Source organism: Epinephelus lanceolatus, chromosome 21, assembly GCF_041903045.1.
Source record: "Epinephelus lanceolatus isolate andai-2023 chromosome 21, ASM4190304v1, whole genome shotgun sequence".
In the NCBI taxonomy this organism is placed as follows: domain Eukaryota; kingdom Metazoa; phylum Chordata; class Actinopteri; order Perciformes; family Serranidae; genus Epinephelus; species Epinephelus lanceolatus.
The window spans coordinates 28,192,717-28,214,971 of NC_135754.1; the positions used below are offsets into that span (position 1 = coordinate 28,192,717).

General features: G+C 41.2%; 1 protein-coding gene across 13 annotated transcripts in view; it reads right to left on the reverse strand.

Moving 5' to 3' along the window:
• The window catches only part of LOC117246659 (E3 ubiquitin-protein ligase TRIM35-like), a 50,170-nt gene that overhangs the window by 15,691 nt on the left and 12,224 nt on the right, over positions 1 to 22,255 (reverse strand). For 5 of the 13 annotated variants that reach the window (XR_013488367.1, XM_078163305.1, XM_078163303.1 and 2 more), the window contains exons 1-3: positions 9,322 to 9,442; positions 9,020 to 9,129; positions 2,402 to 2,729 (exon numbers count right to left, since the gene is read on the reverse strand). The exons of 1 other annotated variant lie outside the window; for it this stretch is intronic. Coding sequence is in view for 11 of the 12 variants with exons in the window: in XM_078163305.1 (XP_078019431.1) it covers positions 2,402 to 2,669 (268 nt within the window). In the remaining variant the exon portion in view is untranslated. Of the gene's footprint in view, positions 1 to 2,401; positions 2,730 to 9,019; positions 9,130 to 9,321; positions 9,443 to 16,940; positions 17,264 to 17,562; positions 17,901 to 21,908; positions 21,988 to 22,111; positions 22,222 to 22,255 lie in introns of those variants that run through there. 7 more of the 13 variants (XM_078163302.1, XM_078163296.1, XM_078163300.1 and 4 more) reach the window with 6 other exon arrangements.

The window sequence follows — 22,255 nt, forward strand, 5'->3', positions numbered from 1 at the left end:
TCCTGTCTGTGTCTGTGACCCCCGTTCAACCCACAACCAGCAGGATTCGCCTTTGTTTCTGCTGCTGGTCGAAATCTGTACTTGCACAGCGTGCTGAATGATTTATTTTGCTCGCACAAAACTATTTTTAGAACAAATGCGAGTAACGTTAAAATGCTCGCACAGTAGAGCCCTGTAGTGGAAAACAAACCACTGTAGCATTGGCGATGTTTCCGCCCTTGGTGCTGCATAAATTGCATGTCATGCTGTTGTGATGAGCGAATGTCATGAGTCTTTTTTGGTGGAGTGAAGCCAAGCTTTCGACCGCTTTGGTTTCTACCGTTTTTTTCCCCCATTAAAGGGTTTTTTTTTTGGGGAGTTTTTCCTTATCCGCTGTGAGGGTCATAAGGACAGAGGGATGTCATATGCTGTAAAGCCCTGTGAGGCAAATTGTGATTTGTGATATTGGGCTTTATAAATGAAATTGATTGATTGATTGATTGATTGATTGATTCAGTCTCTCCACTATTACGTCTTCTTTGTTGTTGAACGTACTGCTGACTGACGAGCGTGACGTGCGTCATCGACATAAAGATTCGGCGTCATGGAAAGAATCGATAAGGGAATCGTTAAGCATAAAGGCTAATGATGTCGATGAATTGAACCAGAATTGAACCAGTTGGAACCGGTCCTATATATATATATATATATATATATATATATATATATATATATATATATATATATATATATACAGTACAGGCCAAAAGTTTGGACACACCTTCTCATTCAATGCGTTTTCTTTATTTTCATGACTATTTACATTGTAGATTCTCACTGAAGGCATCAAAACTATGAATGAACACATGTGGAGTTATGTACTTAACAAAAAAAGGTGAAATAACTGAAAACATGTTTTATATTCTAGTTTCTTCAAAATAGCCACCCTTTGCTCTGATTACTGCTTTGCACACTCTTGGCATTCTCTCGATGAGCTTCAAGAGGTAGTCACCTGAAATGGTTTTCCAACAGTCTTGAAGGAGTTCCCAGAGGTGTTTAGCACTTGTTGGCCCCTTTGCCTTCACTCTGCGGTCCAGCTCACCCCAAACCATCTGGATTGGGTTCAGGTCCGGTGACTGTGGAGGCCAGGTCATCTGCCGCAGCGCTCCATCACTCTCCTTCTTGGTCAAATAGCCCTTACACAGCCTGGAGGTGTGTTTGGGGTCATTGTCCTGTTGAAAAATAAATGATCGTCCAACTAAACGCAAACCGGATGGGATGGCATGTCGCTGCAGGATGCTGTGGTAGCCATGCTGGTTCAGTGTGCCTTCAATTTTGAATAAATCCCCAACAGTGTCACCAGCAAAACACCCCCACACCATCACACCTCCTCCTCCATGCTTCACAGTGGGAACCAGGCATGTGGAATCCATCCGTTCACCTTTTCTGCGTCTCACAAAGACACGGCGGTTGGAACCAAAAATCTCAAATTTGGACTCATCAGACCAAAGCACAGATTTCCACTGGTCTAATGTCCATTCCTTGTGTTTCTTGGCCCAAACAAATCTCTTCTGCTTGTTGCCTCTCCTTAGCAGTGGTTTCCTAGCAGCTATTTGACCATGAAGGCCTGATTCGCACAGTCTCCTCTTAACAGTTGTTCTAGAGATGGGTCTGCTGCTAGAACTCTGTGTGGCATTCATCTAGTCTCTGATCTGAGCTGCTGTTAACTTGCGATTTCTGAGGCTGGTGACTCGGATGAACTTATCCTCAGAAGCAGAGGTGACTCTTGGTCTTCCTTTCCTGGGTCGGTCCTCATGTGCGCCAGTTTCGTTGTAGCGCTTGATGGTTTTTGCGACTCCACTTGGGGACACATTTAAAGTTTTTGCAATTTTCCGGACTGACTGACCTTCTTTTCTTAAAGTAATGATGGCTACTCGTTTTTCTTTAGTTAGCTGATTGGTTCTTGCCATAATATGAATTTTAACAGTTGTCCAATAGGGCTGTCGGCTGTGTATTAACCTGACTTCTGCACAACACAACTGATGGTCCCAACCCCATTGATAAAGCAAGAAATTCCACTAATTAACCCTGATAAGGCACACCTGTGAAGTGGAAACCATTTCAGGTGACTACCTCTTGAAGCTCATGGAGAGAATGCCAAGAGTGTGCAAAGCAGTAATCAGAGCAAAGGGTGGCTATTTTGAAGAAACTAGAATATAAAACATGTTTTCAGTTATTTCACCTTTTTTTGTTAAGTACCTAACTCCACATGTGTTCATTCATAGTTTTGATGCCTTCAGTGAGAATCTACAATGTAAATAGTCATGAAAATAAAGAAAACGCATTGAATGAGAAGGTGTGTCCAAACTTTTGGCCTGTACTGTATATATATATATATATGCGCCATACTAAGACATATTACCTTGAGTTAACCTCGCTGCAAGGTCATTATGATTCATCCTCATGAGAATGTCCACTGTGATCGCCACAGCACCGTCTCTCCCGTAAACCTGCACCATTTTATCCACAGTTCCCTCTCTGGTCACGTTCTCCAGCTGGGACTGCAGAATGGATTTGCATCCTTCTATCCCATTCTGGGTCAAGTACCACTGAAATCTCTTTAGCTCCACCTCAGTCAGCTCGTCCAGGTGGTCTTTCAGGACTTTCACAATTGGCACAGGTGTGGTCATTTTGAACTTCACAGGATGTCAAACAATCAGTCTGCGAACTTCTCTACAGTTGTGAACTGACTGTCAAAGACAATAGAAAAGAAGTTAAGGTCAATTTATGGAACAAATGAAATACATTAATGAGTTTTAAGTTTTAGGGGTCAGTTTTGCCTGTAAAGCAGAAGTCTTTAGATACAAACAAACAAAACATAAGGATTCAAACCATCTCAACAAAAGGCTGTCAGTCAGTGTAACTGGTAAGCTGGTGTTTGACAGTGTTTCAAGTCAAGTCCTGAAGATACTAAATACATCTCTTCAAACAGGCATCCTCCTAGATTCCTTCAACACAGCTGTTGTAAAACCCATACTAAAGAAACCCAACCTAGGTGGAAATGCACTGCCCAGCTACAGGCCGATAGCCAACCTTCCATTCATAGTAAGATACTTGAAAACATAGTTTCAGTGCAAATGAATTAATTTCTTAAAAAAAAATAGCATCCTGGAGGAATTTTAATCAGGCTTTAGAACACACCACAGCACTGAAACTGCTCTTAGTAAAACAATCAGCGACCTCAGACTAAATTCTGATCAAAATAAGATCTCAGTTCTCGTCCTCTCAGACCTCAGCGCAGCATTTGACACAATTGACCATGACATCCTTGTCAAGTTGGTTGGTCTTGTAAGGATCAAAGCCTTACCACAGGCCTTGTAACAGATCTCCAATTAAAGTATCAAAATAATTGTCGGAAATAACTAATAGTCTTTATTAATTATGTTATATAATGTGACTTAATTAACATTAAATCACCCCGTTGGACACCATTCCAAAATCATGTGTCTGAGAAACATGACCTCTGTTTTGGGGTACACAAGGTAGCTACCTCTGTCCATTATTATTCATATTGTACATGCTGCCACGTGGTGACATCATTAGAGAAAACAATGTTTCCATAGTTACGTGGATGACACACAACTGTATATCTCTGCTGAACCAAGTGATGCTTCAGCCATAAACCCCATTACTACCTGTCTTTTGGTAATAAATGGATGAGCAATAATTTCTTCAAAGCCACTGTGTGTCGGAATTTCTCCCATCTAACGCTGAAATTCTATTTTGCATTCAAACGGATGGCGCACTCTAGCGCCTCACCGTTACAAACGCGTATTGCAACAATGGTAGTCGCTGTGTACCAAAAAGCTATGATAACACTTAGGGCTGCACGGTATATGCGGTAGATGGTAGAAATGATATAAATTTGGCCCACAGTAGAGATTTGCGCTCTACCGTCCTATCGTCGATGACGTCATCGCACCTGCCTCAGTGTGAAAATGGCTGCGAGCACAGAGACAGCGGAGCAAGAGGAGCTGGTTCACGTCCGTGATTTAGCGTAGCACGTGCAACATGTGTTGCTGGAGAACTTGTGAGTGAGTGAGTTAATGTGTTATGAACAGCCCCGGACTTCTCAGACTCTTTTAGCGACTTACCGCTCAGAGGGAACTCATTCAGTGTCTCCTCTGGCAGCAGCACAGCGTCTCTCCCTCTCCTCTCTCACCGTGCGCACACGGGAGTTGATTTTCGGCAAGAGAGTTTGTCATAAACCTTTGGTAATGTAAACCTATGTGACGCTAGGGGCTCCACAAAAAACTCCATATGTGAATGTGTGATAGTTGTGGTATCATAGCAGCCTGTCACAGGTTACAGCGTGATGATTAGAGGAGAAATGGCAGAGCATAAAGGTCCAGGTGGAAAAAACAGAACTCAGTCATTTAGGATTTTGCTAAAAGAAGGAAATTACCTTTTGATATAGATCCCAGGGGACATTTTGCACCATAGAGTACTGGGTTTTAATTTTGAGTTTTGAGATCTGCATTCTGCACAATAAATGCTCTAAAAAATACAATATATCTTTGCTTTTGTTGTTGTTGTTGTTGTTGTTGTTTTTTTTTATCAATTTAGCTTTGCTAAGAGACTACAAAACCCATTCAGAAACACTTCTATTATAACTTTTACATTTAAATTTATACCGCGATATATACCATTACCGTGAAGGGATTCAATTTATACCGTGATATGAATTTTAGGTCATACCGCCCAGCCCTAATAACACTGATGAAACCATGTCATCCGATAATTCATGGAGTGTTCATTCAGGCTCCTACACAGACACACACGATGAGAGTTGACAAACCCCATCCTCATCATGCTGGCTGTGTTTACAACATAGGACTGTTGGGGCGGGTGTAAATCGAAACAAGAAAATCACGTCTTGTCTAACAGCTGTTAGTGGCGCAGCGCTGGCCTGTGATTGCATTACCTCTCTCCACCTGGGAAAGGCTACCCCGATGTCGACCCTCGTTTTTTGAATCCGCCGGTCACGTTGCCTTTTTTGATTCCCTTTTTGCGCTTTCTTGGCGACAAGGATTCCGTCTCTTCAAGTCCCACATTAACAAGGTGACGAACGGGGCGTCTGTGGCGTGGTGGGTGGTGCCGGCACCCCATGTGCAGGAGCGGGGCCTCACTGCAACGGTTGCAGGTTCGACTCTGTCTTGCAACCATTTCTGAATGTCAGCCGGAAGAAGATCAGGGATGCAGCCTTTGTCACTTACACCCCAAAGCTATGGAGCACACAGATATCAGGGAAGCTAGCTCGCTAAATATTTTTAAAAGAAAGCTAAAAACGTATCTGTTCACTTTAGCCTTTAACTTGCTCTGACTTCCTGATACAGGTCTGAAACTCTTTCTATTTACGCTACACGCTGCTTCAACTCTTTTAAATCTTACTTTATTATATGATTTATAGTTTTATGACTTTATGAATCAGTTGTTTTATGTCCATTTTGTCTATTTTCATGTGAAGCACTCAGCGCTTATAGGGCCGGATCTACTAAGATCCCAATTTGTACTAATTTGCCTGCGCAATCTAGAATTTTGCGTGTGGGGCTGTGGGTGATTTACTAAGAGTGCTTGTGCAAATGACAACAGGTGCAATCGTGTTGGAGACACCCTATTTAAATGAGGGTTTTGCGTGTTTTATGGTTTGCAGCTTGGTGAGTTTGGAGAGAAAGCGCAAAGTGAAATTTGACCCTATGGACTTAGAGGTGTTGGTAGATAAGGCCAATAAACACTTAAATGAGCTACAGCAAAGAAACCTGACTGTCTCACAAAGGAACGCTGTATCACTAGGACCGCCAGGATTACAGCGCCCCTCCAAGCGCAGCAACGTCTGCCGAACTGTTATGTAACTTCATTGTTTATGCTGCGCGTGTGCTCAGAAGCACACAAAAATGCATTTTTGAGTAGCCTAATTTCCGAGAAGTTATGATAAAATATAAAAAAATTACAGATAGGACTGACAACCTCTCCAATGTCTCATGTCAATTAATTAGGCCTAACACTAGGTATTTGTCGTTTTTGTTTTTTTTTTTTTCTTGCTGCTGTGCTGCTGCTGCTGCGCTGTGTCTCCAGTTGAAAGTGGCTTTGCTAAATACATTCTGCAATAATAAATTAGATTCATTTTTGATCTTTAATATTGTTGGCTATATTACGCATTTTAATAAAAAAAATTTATTGATACTCCTCCTCTCTGACACACACACACACACACACATTGAACTTGCGATTGAATGAATGAATTAACATTGGAAGCGGTTCAGCCGCAGTCCTGCCGGCTGGCGCGGTCACTGTTGAGATTACATTTGTTTATTATTAATAACAAAATGTTTTTTTTATTGACCGTATGAATGGTTTTGTTTTCAAATAAATATATGGAAACAAAAATGTATGCTTTGGTGTACTTTTTCAGAGTTTTGCAATATGTATATAGGCTAGCCTACCTGTATGTATCAAAATGTATCATTTTCGGCAGCGGTCGGAGGTATAAATGCTCAGAAGTCTAGTATGTTTCAGTTTTGTAACTTAAAGGCTTCAGAAAACATACAAGACACATTTTTAAGAAAAGACATAGGAATAGAAGCTTGTAGGTTTTATCTAAACAAAGTTATTTGCATTATAAAAACCCAAACGGGCTGTCAGACCGCCCATCAGAGTGATTGTTTCCTCATTCATTCCAAAAATGTTCACATGAAAGTGAAAAATGTGTTCTCTGCGTCTTCTTTCATTGTTTCGATGTCTCCTTGCAACAATAACTGCAGCCATGTGTGTGCAATTACGCATACAAACCGTTTGCACCTCCCTGGCACGTGTTAAATATAGACACAGTTTCTATGAGCAAAATTGCTTTCAGGTTTGATATATCATGTTGCGTGTGCTAAATTAATATATTTACATTTTCTCCTCCCAGCACACGCACAATTGCGTGTAAACGCCCCATATTGCATATTCATTGCAGCAAACGTACTAACTGGATGCAGACACGCTATTTTTAAAGACACAACCCTTAGTGCGCACTGTTAGTAAATCAGTTTGTACATTTTTTTGTGTGTGCAATGAGTTTGCACACGTTTTTATACACGCAAACCTTTAGTAGATACGGCCCATAGTGTCCTTATTGTAAAGCACTTTGTGCTGCATGTCTTGTTTGAAAGGTGCTATATAAATAAAGTTCATTATCATCATCATTATTATTATTATTATTATTATTATTATTATTATTATTATTATTATCTACTGTTCATTTTCATTACTCAGTCGTCTCTGAATTACTCTACAAAACAGAACAGTGCAGATAATTTGTCATTAGTGTGGGATCAGCCATTTAAAGCACCAGTGCAGCAAACAATTGCTTTCTTTATGGAGTCAAAATATCTACATGCCGCACCTTTGCATGATGGAGGCAAAGTCCAAGTTGTGTTGTTTTACTGCCTCCATGCACAGTACATGCTTTGACTAACCTCCATGCATTTACAACTCCCTTCCTCAAACTTGAAAAGATTAGATTTTCCCTTGGAGACACTGGTAAATCCTTCGACAAGATCTGGAAGCCCTTTATGGAGTTTTTGAATAAGGTTACCATTCACTCAAATTAATTGTAAACAAATAAAAGTATTAATAGTTTATAATGTCTGTAGTGACTGGTCCTGTAGCCACTACTGGATGCTAATTAATTTTGTTTTGACGTGTACTCGGGCAAGGCAATAAACCAACGAAAACTTCCTTTGCGTTTGAAATAATAATGTTCATTTAATTTCTTGCGGAAGCCACATACTTAATATTTGTCCACATAAATTATAAACAGAAAAACGCACAAGCACAGGCACAGTCGAAAACTGTTTGCTTCTCCCCTCTAATCAGCCACACCTGTGCAACGCTGAGTAACCTCAAGTAACCTACCTGACCCCCCGCCAACATCCGGGTAGAGTCAGTAAACAAAGGAAATAATGCCCCCTGTATTTTGGAGGCACAGAATAAATAAATAAACACAACATGGCTCCTACAATGTCTTTTTGAAAAAAGCTCAATCACATGCAGTTAGGGCTGGGCGGTATGACCTAAAATTCATATCACGGTATAAATCGAATCCCTTCACGGTAATGGTATATATCGCGGTATAAATTTAAGTGTAAAAGTTATAATAGAAGTGTTTCTGAATGGGTTTTGTAGTCTCTTAGCAAAGCTAAATTGATAAAAAAAACAACAACAAAAGCAAAGATATAATGTATTTTTTAGAGCATTTATTGTGCAGAATGCAGATCTCAAAACTCAAAATTAAAACCCAGTACTCTATGGTGCAAAATGTCCCCTGGGATCTATATCAAACGGTAATTTCCTTCTTTCAGCAAAATCCTAAATGACTGAGTTGTGTTTTTTCCACCTGGACCTTTATGCTCTGCCATTTCTCCTCTAATCATCACGCTGTAACCTGTGACAGGCTGTTATGATACCACAACTATCACACATCCACATATGGAGTTTTTTGTGGAGCCCCTAGCGTCACATAGGTTTACATTACCAAAGGTTTATGACAAACTCTCTTGCCGAAAATCAACTCCCATGTGCGCACGGTGAGAGAGGAGAGGGAGAGACGCTGTGCTGCTGCCAGAGGAGACACTGAATGAGTTCCCTCTGAGCGGTACGTCGCTAAAAGAGTCTGAGAAGTCCGGGGCTGTTCATAACACATTAACTCACTCACTCACAAGTTCTCCAGCAACACATGTTGCACGTGCTACGCTAAATCACGGACGTGAACCAGCTCCTCTTGCTCCGCTGTCTCTGTGCTCGCAGCCATTTTCACACTGAGGCAGGTGCGATGACGTCATCGACGATAGGACGGTAGAGCGCAAATCTCTACTGTGGGCCAAATTTATATCATTTCTACCGTCTACCGCATATATATATATATATATATGTGTGTGTGTGTGTGTGTGTGTGTGTGTGTGTGTGTTGTCTTCAGACTAAATAACCTGTCTCTTACCACAGGGAAGCACTCGTCTTTGTCTTCAGTAGCCTTGAATGCGGAAACTTGCAACTTCCTGTGGTTACTTCTGTCACATAATCTTTTGTCTACTAGCAGATGAGCTGAACCTAAATACAAATCAAAATTAATTTTTAAAAAAAGGGGCTAAACAACACACAATGCAAGAAGAACAGCTGGTGAAATGATAACACAACAGGCTCTATACAGTAAAGCTAATCCAGGTTATTTAAAGGAAACTGCTAGCTATAGGTGATCATGTTAAAGATTCTAATTCTCCATTGGCACCATTTGCTGCTCACCTTTGTTTTGGGGCTGAATCCAATATTTTCACTAATGTGTAGCCATGAGGAGTTGTTCCTGCTGCTTCATGTCCTTGTTCAATGCTGCTAATGCAGACAATGACTGTACTTTCACTTTCTCCGGCTTTGAGTCAGTTACTGTTGTCCAGCACTCTAGTGGAGAGAGCTGTGCACCACTCTCAGTACTCTCACACTGGTGCCAGTCTTATGATATGTATAATAAGTATTGAAGTGAAGATAAACAAAAAGGAGAATTTATATACTGTGGTTAACTATTTATAACGACGCTGGCTCACCAGTGGAGCAAAGCAGGGACTGCTTCATGACCCCACAGTACCTGAGTTTCTGCCCACGATGATGCTACTGCCCAGGGGTCCGTTTCTCAAAGCAGGTTTAGTGAAAACTCAGAGTCTGTTAACCCTGAAATGAGGGAAACTCTGAATTTTCCGTTTCAAAAAGGGAGGTAACTCAAACCAGAGAAAGAGGGGTAACTCTAGCCTGTTTCAGAGAGAGAGGTAACTTAAGCTCTCGGTCAGTTACCATAGTAACAGACTCAATGAACCTAACCTGGTCGGGACCAGGTTTTTCTCAATGAACCTCGAGTTTCTCTCTGTCTCCGCCCTTTTTCAGAGCCACACACTCCATTTGATTTCCTCATTCATTCAGTCAGCAGGCGAGTTTTGGCGTAGCCTAGTTCTGCCGTCTGTCATTTAAAAAAAAAATCATTAAAAAAATCAGAGTCAGTATATTAGAAGTCCATTAGGCACAGTAGGTGGCGACTTTTTTCACTAACATGGCATGTCCTTTTGATAACGATCCCGTGGATGAAGGTGCAGCATTACTGCGCAGAGAATTAAATATTCATCGGGAGATGGTTATCAGACCGCACATAGATGTTTTAGCATTTCCACACAATTATCTTTTTGAGCGGTACCGTTTCACGTCACAGTCCATCATCTACATACACAACCTTATCCGTCCTTACATTTGCAACATTACCAATCGTAGTCATGCTCTCACATCCCAGCAGATATTGTGTGTTGCGCTGCGTTTCTTTGCAAATGGAAGTTTTTTGTACAATGCCGGAAATGCTGAGCACTTGAGTAAGGCAACTGTATGCAGGGCGGTCAGAAAAGTGTGCTCGTTTTACGGGCATCTGCCTTCTTTCTGTTGGCTGAGTAGAAGTCTGTGTTAGTTTAAATAGGCTTAATTATTTAACAGAACATGATATAGATGAGAAGACATTTATGTGTGTGAAAACAGCATTATGTTGGGGATAAAACAACGGCACAGTCAAACAGCCACTTAATATTTACTTTGCAATGTAAAACACGATCAAAATGAGGTACCCCCATGAGATTATGCCGAGGTCTTACCTGTTTGAACAATGTTTTTATATTTCATCCTAAACTGCTGCCGAGTGCGCTTCTCCCCCGCGGGATTGCACCTAAATGAAATAAATTAATAGGCTACCATTCAAGCAGTTTTCCCCTGTAATATTGTGATTGCAAAGGACTACATTTAAACTTATGCATTCTCCCACGCCGTCGCCCTCTCTTTTGCAGCTGTGTTGCACTTCTTTTTGAAAACGTGTTCAAACTCGCAGTATGAGCGCATTAAGATTTCTAATTCTAGTGGAGTGAAAAACGCAGCCCTCCCCGTCCCCGTTGCCATGGTGACTCGTCAAATCGGGGCTCCATTGATGCTGGCTTTTTATAGTTGTGGTGCACGCGCTCAACTCCAGGTGAAACTACTCCGAGCTGATTAAACTGATTCAAATCAGCTGTTCTGGTACCGGAAACTCAGAGTTTCCTATCTCAGAGTAGATCAACTCAGAGTTCAGGATTAGACTCAGAGTTTGTTGAACCTGCTTTGTGAAACGGACCCCAGGTTTAAAGGACAGGATCACATTTTTCAAGTCAGTCTTAAAACATTACTCATACGCAGAGGTGGGTAGTAACTAGTTACATTTACTCAGTTACATTTACTTGAGTAACTTTTTGGATAAATTGTACTTTTCAGAGTAGTTTTAAAGCAAAACACTTTTTACTTTTACTTGAGTTATATTGTTTTAAAGCAACAATACTCTTACTTGAGTACAAAATTTGGCTACTCTACCCACCTCTGAGTACATAATTACACACATATATATATATATATATATATATATATATATATATATATATATATATATATATATATATATATATGTTTAAAATACATGAATTTGCAGTTTGCAGATTATTATTTTTGATTGATTGATAACATTCATGTTATTATTTTACAAATAAATCAGACGTTACTCAACAGTTACTCAGTACTTGAGTAGTTTTTTCACCACATACTCTTTTACTCTTACTCAAGTAATTATTTGGATGACTACTTTTTACTTTTACTTGAGTAATATTGTTCTAAAGTATCAGTACTCTTACTTGAGTACAATATTTGGCTACTCTACCCACCACTGCTCGTACGAAACAGTTTGTGCTCGCTGTAAACATTCATGCTTAAGTTAATCTGAGGCTTCAGCAGTCTTGATTAATCACATGAAGTGGGGGCCCTATTTTACACCAAGCATAGGGGGTTGCACAGCTCACAATTGTCATTTTCTTGGCCAACGCCCAAGCAGGATTTATACTTATGCAGCCAGGGCATAAAATTAACACCCGCCAAGCGCCAATGGCGGGTAAAAAATTAGTTTGGCATGTAAAACAAATACACACACCCGCCAGTGGCCGATGGAAAATTCTGAATTGCATGTGGGTTTTTTATGTGCTTCGACCATTTCTGCCAACTGTGTCAGACTATTTTGACCCTTGTGGCTTATTGTACGTGTGCCGGGAATGCATGACGTCAGCTACCAGAACCCCGGGGATTCTATGGTAACTTCTGAGCAAGATGTGGCGACACATTCCTGGCGTGAAGCCACCGTTGGACTTGGACAAGAAGAACAGGCAGATGGAAACTAGACGAGGCTGGCCAGCCGCGGTCATGGCTGACCTACGACCCCCACACCAACACGATGAGCTGCAGCCTTTGCCGCAAGCACGCCAAAGAAACACAGAAGACAGGGTTGGATGTTCCTAAAGTTGGATTTTCATACTTAAAACGAAAGGTACTTTTAGTCAAACAAGGCATGATTTTTTTATTTGGCTGGTGAAAAATATGTTTGGCCGGTAAATTTTTGGAGGTCACTAACCAATGGCAGATGAGGTAAAAAGTTAATTTTACGCCCTGTGTGCAGCAGACCCTACGCCGTGGCCTACGCCGTTGTGAGCATTAATAGTTGTGTGGTGGTGTGTCTGTGTCACTCTGCAGTTACACCTCCAAAACACTAGTTAGCAGTGGAGGTTTCTGTGAAGTGCTGTAAAATTTTCACACATTAAACACACATTAAACAAACATGGCTTAGTACACAAATCAGCTTCACTATAACTCGCAGCATTCACAGACAAACACTTGTCTTTATCTGGACACATTTTTCCCACAAATACAACATGCTAATGTTATTAGCACAAGCCTATGGCATTTTACACTGTATAAATTAGCCTAGCCACCAGCAACCTTTTCCTTTTCTCATATAATACTAGGGACAACATAATCCAGTCCGGTAGGTGGCAGTGATTCACCTAATTTTTGTTTGCTGGCTGCAAAGAAGATGCACAGGATGCATTGAGTGATGTCAGCGCACAAAAAGTTTGAACACTGATGGAGGACGAGACCGCATTGCTTGGCTTGTTGGGCGCAAAGTTGTTGTTTTTTTTTAAAAACTTCCCACTGGCAGCTTGGATAAGAGCATGGTGCAAATTGTGCAACAAAGAGTTTTCGTATCACCACAGTACTTCTAGCCTACGATATTGCCTCACTGCAAAACATGTTGTTGTGAGCACAGACACCAGAGCTAACGTTAGCTACAACAGTCCTGGTACAGGCAAACGGTGTTGCCAGCCCACAATAGACCAGATGACAGGTTCAGAGCCACAATAAGTAAGTCTATGTCTGACAAGTTAACAAACTCTCTGGCGAAATGGACTGGTACAGGATAAGGGGCTGGAAGAGGTGCTACAAATACCTTTGTTTGACCCAGCTTACGAACTGCCGTGCAGAGAGACAATTTCAAGTAAAATCAAGCAGCTTTATGACACGGAAAAGCAGACTAAAGAGGATTTATGGAAGAAAGCCGAATGTGTTGCTCTGAATGGGAATCATTGGACCTCGGTAAGCAATTCTAATTATGTTGGTGTGACTGCACACACTATTATCACAGACGGGGAATGGTGTCTTCAGTCTTTTGTCTTAACCATACAGAAGACAAACACCAGGCACTATGCTGTAAACTGCAGAGCAATTTCTTTCTGTGGCAGAGGCCTGAACAAAGGGTCACCACAATTGGATCAGACTGCGCCCGAACCATGACGGCTGCAACAAGACAGCTGCCATTCCAGCACATGCCTTGTGTTGCTCACATTTTGCAGAGAACCATCACTGTTTGCCTTGACAGCTGTGGGCTTAGTGACGTGTTGGAAAAGTGTCGTAAGATAGTGGGTCACTTTAAGCATAGCCTAGCCAATACTGAGGAACTACACCAGGAGTAAACAGCACGTGGGCAAGAAATAGAGCCACTGATGTTTCCACAAGGTGGAATTCAAGTCTGGATGTGATCTCACGTCTCCTAAAGAACCAAGAGGCTGTCAAGGCTACTCTTGGCAGACGGAGGCACAAACTAGCATTGTTGACCACAGCAGAGTGGACAAAACTGAAGAAGCTAGTGACCGTCCTTGAACCATGCAGGTAAACTTATCTATTTTATTAATGTGATTTATTGCTAATTACCATGCCTTTGAAAACCTTTTAAATTGACTGTTAAAATATTTAAAGGCTGCTCAAATAAACTGCAGCTCTCCAAACAGTTTCATGTACGACAAAATAAACTTCAGTTTGAACAAAAAAAGCGACAACATTAGCTTGATTAGCTTTATTAGTAAATTATGCATTGATCTTGTCAACAGGATGTTGGGCATCAAATTTAAAAATTTTTTCAGTATTTCTATAATAATAATGTACATTTTTCAAGCAAGACATCAGGATTCCACATTAACATAACACAGCAAGGAAAGTGACTTTATAAAATGTAATGGAGTACCATCTGCAAATCTAGAAAAGTCTGAATACAATCAAAACCTGACACAAATTTTAAGAAACAAAGACAAAAAAAATATTTTACGTCTCTTCATTAAGAAACATAGCTACGATGTAGGCTCTGCGTCAACATGGTGATTACGCTGTAGCCCTCCCCAGAAATGTAACTACACGTCACGGTGACACAGACATCCTGTTTCTGTAAGCTGAAACCATTTCCTTCAGTGGAAACAAAGCTTTTATTTACTTTAAATTCACAGATAAGAAACAATAAATTGTGAAGACAATAAATTAATTCATTCATCTTCTAACCGCTTGATCCTCTTGAGGGTCGCGGGGGGGCTGGAGCCTGTCCCAGCTGACATCAGGTGAGAGGCAGGGTACACCCTGGACAGGTCGCCAGACTATCGCAGGGCTGACACACAGAGACAAACAACCATTCATGCTCACATTCACACCTACGGACAATTTAGAGTAGGGATAGACCGATATGGATTTTTTAGGGCCGATGCCTATACCGATTTTTTTCCATCACCCTTAGCCGATGACCGATTATGGACTGCCGATTTTCTTGGGCCAATATTTGGGGCCGATACTGCTTTTGCTCCCTCAATTTACATAAAAAAAAATGACACAATGATAACAAATATTACAGGTCTCAAGTTTAAAATAAGAAACATTTATTGAACAGTAAAAAATACTAAAACAAGATGGAAAGTTGAGGTAGAACAGGTAGAATATTATTATTATTATTATACAGTCAAATAAAAAAAGAGTTCAGTGCTCTTAAATCTTCCAGTAATGCCTTTATAAAATAAACAAATATTTAAGCTGAAGCATAAATAAAACAACAACTACTGTACAGAGTAGGATTCGCTGCATGTGCGCTGCAGGGTCTTCCGGCAACACAGAGCTGCCCGTGGATGCCTGTCTGTAAATCATGCCAGGGAAAAATAAATCCGTGAACCCACGCGCGTATCGGCCGATGCCGATACAAGTAAAAAACTCGTATCGGCCGATGCCGATACAAGTAAAAAACTCAAATATCGGCCTATCCTTAATTTAGAGTTCTCAATTAACCTAGTCCCCAATCTGCATGTCTTTGGACTGTGGGAGGAAGCCAGAGTGCCCGGAGAGAATCCACGCTGACACGGGGAGAACATGCAAACTCCACACAGAAGCCGCCCGGGATCGAACCGGCAACCCTCTTGCTGTGAGGCAAGAGTGCTAACCACCACACCACCGTGCCGCCCAAAGACAATAAAGCCTCCACAAAAATAGCATTTTAAGTCTTGTGTGTGATTTATCCTGGCTTCATATGAGCAGAGGAAATCTCCGCTCGTCACTAGGTTAATTTATACAACGTAAAATGCCATAGGCTTGTGCTAATAACGTTAGCATGTTATATTTGTTTGGAAAACATGTTTAGTATAAGACAGTTGTTTTGTCAGTGAACCTTGTGAGTTGTAATGGAGCCGAATTTTGTAATGTTACCTTTGTTAAATGTTGCTGTTGTCCCTGGTTTCATATGAGTAAAGTCTGCTAGCTGTTAGGCTAATTTATACAATGTAAAATGCCATAGGCTTGTGCTAATAACATTAGCATGTTGTATTTGTGGGAAAAATGTGTCCAGATAAAGACAAGTGTTTGTCTGTGAATGCTGCGAGTTATAGTGAAGCTGATTTGTGTACTTGTGTTTGAAACTGTCTCTATTAAGCCGTGTTTAATGTGTGTTTAATGCGTGTTTAGAATCAACTAAACTTTACAGCACTTCACAGAAACTCCGCTGTCAACTAGTGTTTTGGAGGTGTAACTGCAGAGTGACACAGACACACCCACACACAAGTATAAATGCTCACATCAGGGTAGGCTACGGTGTAGGGTCTGCTGCACAAGCATAAATCCTGCTCAAGAAAACACAAGCAAATTTATAAACTGTCTTCACCAATTTCACAACCCCTACGCAGCATTTAGAAAAATAAAAGGTTGAAAATAGAGGAGAAACAACCAAATACAGAACATAATTGCTTAAAATCACTGTATTACACCACAGATCAGCTGTTTGGGTCAGACTTTCTGCGAGTAATGGAAGGGTCAAGAAATAATACAACAAATTAAAACAAAACAACGTCTGACTGATGAGCTTTTCTTCCTTGTTGAACGTGTCTGTCTCTGAGACCTTGTTGTTGCAGCAGTGGGGTCCAGAACACCAGGGACTATAGATCAAACAGAAACACAAAACAAAAGGTGAGTTTCCTGACCAGAGGCGAAGAATTAATTAATTCAGAACTTATGTGCCCCGAAACTTACTGTGTCTTCCACATGTTGGGACACATCTATCAGTGGCTGTGGGAGTAGCTGTGGGTCTGGGAGTGCGTTCTGAGTTCTGGAGCAAATTCACCAAATCAACAAATGTCAACCTCATGGTGACACTAAGAGGAAAAGTCACGTAGCTTACATGAACATGTGAGTGACCTCACCTGATAAGACGCTGAGTCACTGCTGTGTCCACCTGAGGGATCAAACTGAACTCTCCTTCTGCAGTTTTCACTCAAACTCCTCAGAGCGAAATTAATGGGAGGGTCAGTGTGTGTACCTTGCTGACAATATGGGCATTTCCGAGAGATTTGCCCCCTCCAATAGTCATGCACACACGTCTTACAGAAGCTGTGGCCACACTGCAGGCTCACAGGCTCCGTGAAAATATCATAACAAATTAAACAAGAAAGATCCTGAGTCCAATCTGCATCTCTGGAGGACAACGGCTCATTCGGTTGCTGTTCCATGTTTGCCTCCATTATGACTGTAAATCAAGTAAACAAAATGTTAAGAAATACTACAGCTGTTATTCAGTCACAGGTTCATCAGTGGGAGTTATAATATATATAGAACATGAAACACTGAAACATTAATTCTCTTTCTGCTTCACATGAAGCTCAGAGCAACAGTTACAGAGTGACGCCTCATCAGAAATGGTCACAGCTACACAATAAACTTACAGTATAGATGCATAAACACTTGTGTTCTCTACATATTTATGATCTATTTCATAAAAACACTGACCCTGCTCAGAGGTAACCAAGCCATACTAAGACACATTACCTTGAGTTAACCTCACTGCCAGGTCATTATGATTCATCCTTGTGAGAATGTCCACTGTGATCTCCACAGCACCGTCTCTCCCATAAACCTGCACCATTTTATCCACAGTTCCCTCTCTGGTCACGTTCTCCAGCTGGGACCGCCGAATAGATCTGCATCCTTCTCTCACATTCTGGGCCAAGTACCAATGAAATGTCCTCAGCTCCACCTCAATCAGCTCGTCCAGGTGTTCTTTCAGGACTTTCACAATTCGCACAGGTGTGGTCATTTTGAATTTTGGGCAGGTTCAAAGGATGTCAAACAGTCAATCTGCGAACTTCTCTACAGCTGTGAACTGACTGTCAAAGACAATAGAAAAGAAGTAAGGATCAATTTATGGAGCAAATTACATACAATAATGAGTTTTAAGTTTTAGTGGTCAGTTTTGCCTGTAAAGCAGAAGTCTTTAGATACCTGTCTGACTAGAGACAAAACATAAGGATTCAAAACATCCCAACAAAAGGGCATAACTTCTGAGCATGTCATTCAGCTGTATTACATGACCAGAGCTTTACAAGGCTGTCAGTCAGTGTAACTCCTCCACCTCTTGTATCGACCCAGTACCTACAGCATTTTTATGCTGGTGTTCGACAGAGGTGGAATTTCATCTCCGCGGTGTTTGTTTGGAACTGAGCTCGCAGGACACAGCATCTCATCGCAGTTGGTTTCTGGTAAGCTAACTGGAATAAATTGGCAGAAAATAGCTATGTTGTTTTTTCTGTGACCGTTAAAAGAGGTTCCTGGTGAGTTGCGAGGCACGACTGGGTGTATATAGCACATGTCCCCACCAGCTAACGTTATCTTTCGTTAGCTGATAGCTAGTTTAGCGGTTTAGCTCATGTTAGCTAACAGGCTACAACTGTGGTGTTTTCATTTTATTTTCCCTAGTTGACGTTATGTGCTCATCTGGTTATCGTGAGTGCTCGTTTTGGGTTAAAGTGGAAGTGCCCGGAGCTGCCACCCGTGGTCCTGCACCCCCCGGCCTGACCTCCGGGGCCCTGTACATGTGCTCAAGTGTCTGGGAGAGAAGCGGAGAGGAGCGCGGAGATAAGGCGGGGCGGGCTGACACTGTGTATCCCAGAACAGGTGCTCAAGTGTCGGTGAGACCAGCGGAGAGGAGCGGGGAGGTGAAATAGTGAAGTTTAAGGATGCCTTCGGTATGTTGTTAATGTGATTTTATGGGCAATTTATCAGTCGAGGTCTTCTCCTCTGCAAAGCAAACTGACCCAGTGGCTACAGGTAATAGCGCAGTTTTGAAACCACTGTTTTTCCGAGATGAAGGACTGATTGTTGAGTTGCTGTTAACAGTTAACGGAGTTAATGCCGGATCCCGTTATTTAACCGTTTCAACACTAAATTAAGCAGAGTGACGGACCCAAAGCTTTCAATCTGGCTAAAAGACAGCTGAAATGCTAAAAAAAAAATACAGTGGTGAAGTTGGGATTTGTTTCTTGAAGTTACGTGCTCATCATCTTTTCTGTGTCTTGCAGGCTGCCAGGAGAAGCGGACTGGCCATCAGATATTGTTTGTGGAAATTTGAAAAAGTTTCTCAAATTGACTTTTGTCTCTTCATTGTGCACACTTACACACAAAATAGGGTAACAGTCAGCTATTTTTGAATGTTAGCACTGATTTCTCACATTGAATGGTGAAATATTTGTAGTTTGAAAGGTCCGACCTAAATGAATAAAGGTCGTAGTTAACGAAGCATATGAATATTTATGAAGGAGCGCCCACTGAGCACAGCTTCTTTTATTGATCGTTTGAACGTCGTGTGGTGGTCATTTTTGATTAAAGGCCAACGTCTCGGCGACGTCTTGGCAATGAGCAAACGCTCTTCCTGCTACGTCTTAATGATCTAAACTTGATACATCGGGCCGACATCGGCCAGATATATGTGTGCTATCTGGGGTAGTACCTGGCAACCCAACCCAAACAGCCCCGCCCGACGTGCTGTGCGTGCTGTGTGTGACTGCGCACATTCAAGCTCATGTCCATGCCCAAGCTTGAGGCGGAACATTACAAACTGAAAATGAATGAAACGGCTCCCAAAAAGAAGAGGTATGCGTCAAAATTTCAGCCTGGTTGGTGCCAGACCTTCCCTTTTCTAGTTGCTAGCCACATCAGCAAGTACCACGTGTTTTGCAAGCTATGTCGGGCCGACTTTAGTGGGGAACACGGCGGGGAAAACGACATTAGCAAACACGCTAACTGCAGCAAACACACACAGGCAGTGGAGGCACAGAGAGGAACTGCTAACATCAGCTCGTTCTTGCTGAGAGGTGTGTCGGAGGCACACACACACACACACACACACACACACACACACACCATCTGACGGAGGTGTGGGGTTTAGAGACTTTACTTCACTCTGAATTTGTTGACAGCACTGTTTTGTTGTTGTTTTGTTGTTACTGTTCAACATGTTTGCCTTCTAGTAGACTGTAGACTCCTTCCTGTTCTTTCTGATAAAGGTATTCCTGGCAATGATGGCTCCTCAACACAACACACACTCACTCACACTCACACAATGTTTGCACTTGCACTTAACACACGTTTTGTGATGTACATTGTTGCACATTTCATTGTAACAATGGATATTATTATTGTTTAAGGCTCGTCATTTTGTTTACATACTTGTATTTATTGTATTCATTTGTGGTGTAGGGTTATATGGGCTGTTACGTCCCTCAGCCCGTGTATTCATTATGTGTATATGTGCATTGTGATCTGTATATTTATTATGTGTATGTGTGTATGTCTATGTATATGCATTTAACCTGTATGTTTGGTGGAAAGTCAGACCTCTCTTTCTGTCCGGAGATCGTATGCTTGTTAACAGGTGTGCCGGTGATTCACTCAACAATCGTGACGTCGCTACGGCTGGATTGGCTGAGCAAGGGGCTTGGCCTTCAGTGTCAACAGCTACTGGATAACGAGCGTGACATCACCGCTGCTGGATTGGTTGAGCAAGGGGCTCAGCCTTCATAATGCCGGCCACACGGAAGCCGCGAGCCCACTCTCCTACATGGCAGCAGGGCATTGTATCGTTTCTCTGGTTTTTGTGATTTATAAGTACTTTGTTGTGTGACTAACGTGTGATTATTTAGCTTGCCTTGCTAAATAATTGTTTCTTTTGTTCAGACCAGCGCCTTAGGGCCAACTGAGTCGTTTGTGTATATTGTAAATAGTCACTGTCACATATCATTGTTTGCACGGAGCGTAGGGGTGAGCTGCTATTTTTGTTATACCTGTTTTCTCATGTTTTTCGTTAGCCTAGGGAGTTAGGCCTAGTATTGTATTTTTGTTTCTTTTGTTTTTGTTAGAAATCAGTTATTTTGCTGGTCGGTAGACAGGTTGCTTTTTGTTTGTTGCTTTGGCCTGGGCTCACCCTGATGTCATTTGCTCCATTTTGTGTGCGATATTGTACAGTGTGTTTTTAGAGTGTGTAGCAATAAATTGCTCACCTGTACATTTACTCCTGTGTTCCTGTGTATCCTTATGTTAAGCACCCACACCCCTAGACCGGGGCGTAACTTGACCCATATGAATACAATAAATACAAATATGTAAACAAAATGACTTTTAATGAGCCTTAAATAATAATAATATCCATTGTTACAATGCCCCCGGGTGGGGATTCCAACCATTCAGCCATTCCAACCGTTACCCCAGAAAATCTCCCTCTTTTTCACAGCCTACTGTTGGCAGGTATAGTAAAAATGTTTTTTAAATGTGAATATTCTGGCTGTACTATTGTTGTCGGTGAGATCAGTATGTTATATGAACATTATTCCTTCGTCTCTGTGACATATTAGGATGATTTTACAACTATTTGCTTTAGATTTCTTACATATAGCTCCTTTAAAGAGAATAGCATCCTGGAGGAATTTGAATCAGGCTTTAGAGCACACCACAGCACTGAAACTGCTCTTACTAAAACAATCAAAATAAGGTTTCAGTTCTCGTCCTCTTAGACCTCAGCACAGTATTAGATACTTAACATCTTAATCAGTCGTCTTGAAAAGTTGTTTGATCTTTTTGTGTGTTAAACTGGTTCAAAACATCCATTAAAGGCAGGAAGTTTTACGGCAGATTGGATAGCAGCAGGAGGAGAATGTATTTTCAAATTCTGGTTTTAAATTTGAAATTAGTTTTCAATTCTTTTAAATTTAGTTGTTGTTTAGCTTTAATCCAAACAAACAATAATAAGATCTATTTATATTTAAAAAAGCATTTTGGAAAAAAAAAATAAAAGTATTAAGTTTATGATGTCTTTTTGGAAAAAGCTCAAAGGTATCACATACTGTTACACTGCTTACTTCCTTCTGTGAAGGTGCGGCTGAATAAAACAGTGCTGCTCCCTGCAATCTGAAACACAGACAACTGAACATATTGTGAAAACCATTGACATAGGTGTTGAAAAACATAGATATACATGTGTTTGTATGTATTTATATATATATATGTATAAATGTGTTGTCTTCAGACTAAATAACCTGTCTCTTACCACAGGGAAGCACTCGTCTTTGTCTTCAGTAGCCTTGAATGCGGAAACTTGCAACTTCCTGTGGTTACTTCTGTCACATAATCTTTTGTCTACTAGCAGATGAGCTGAACCTAAATACAAATCAAAATTAATTTTTAAAAAAAG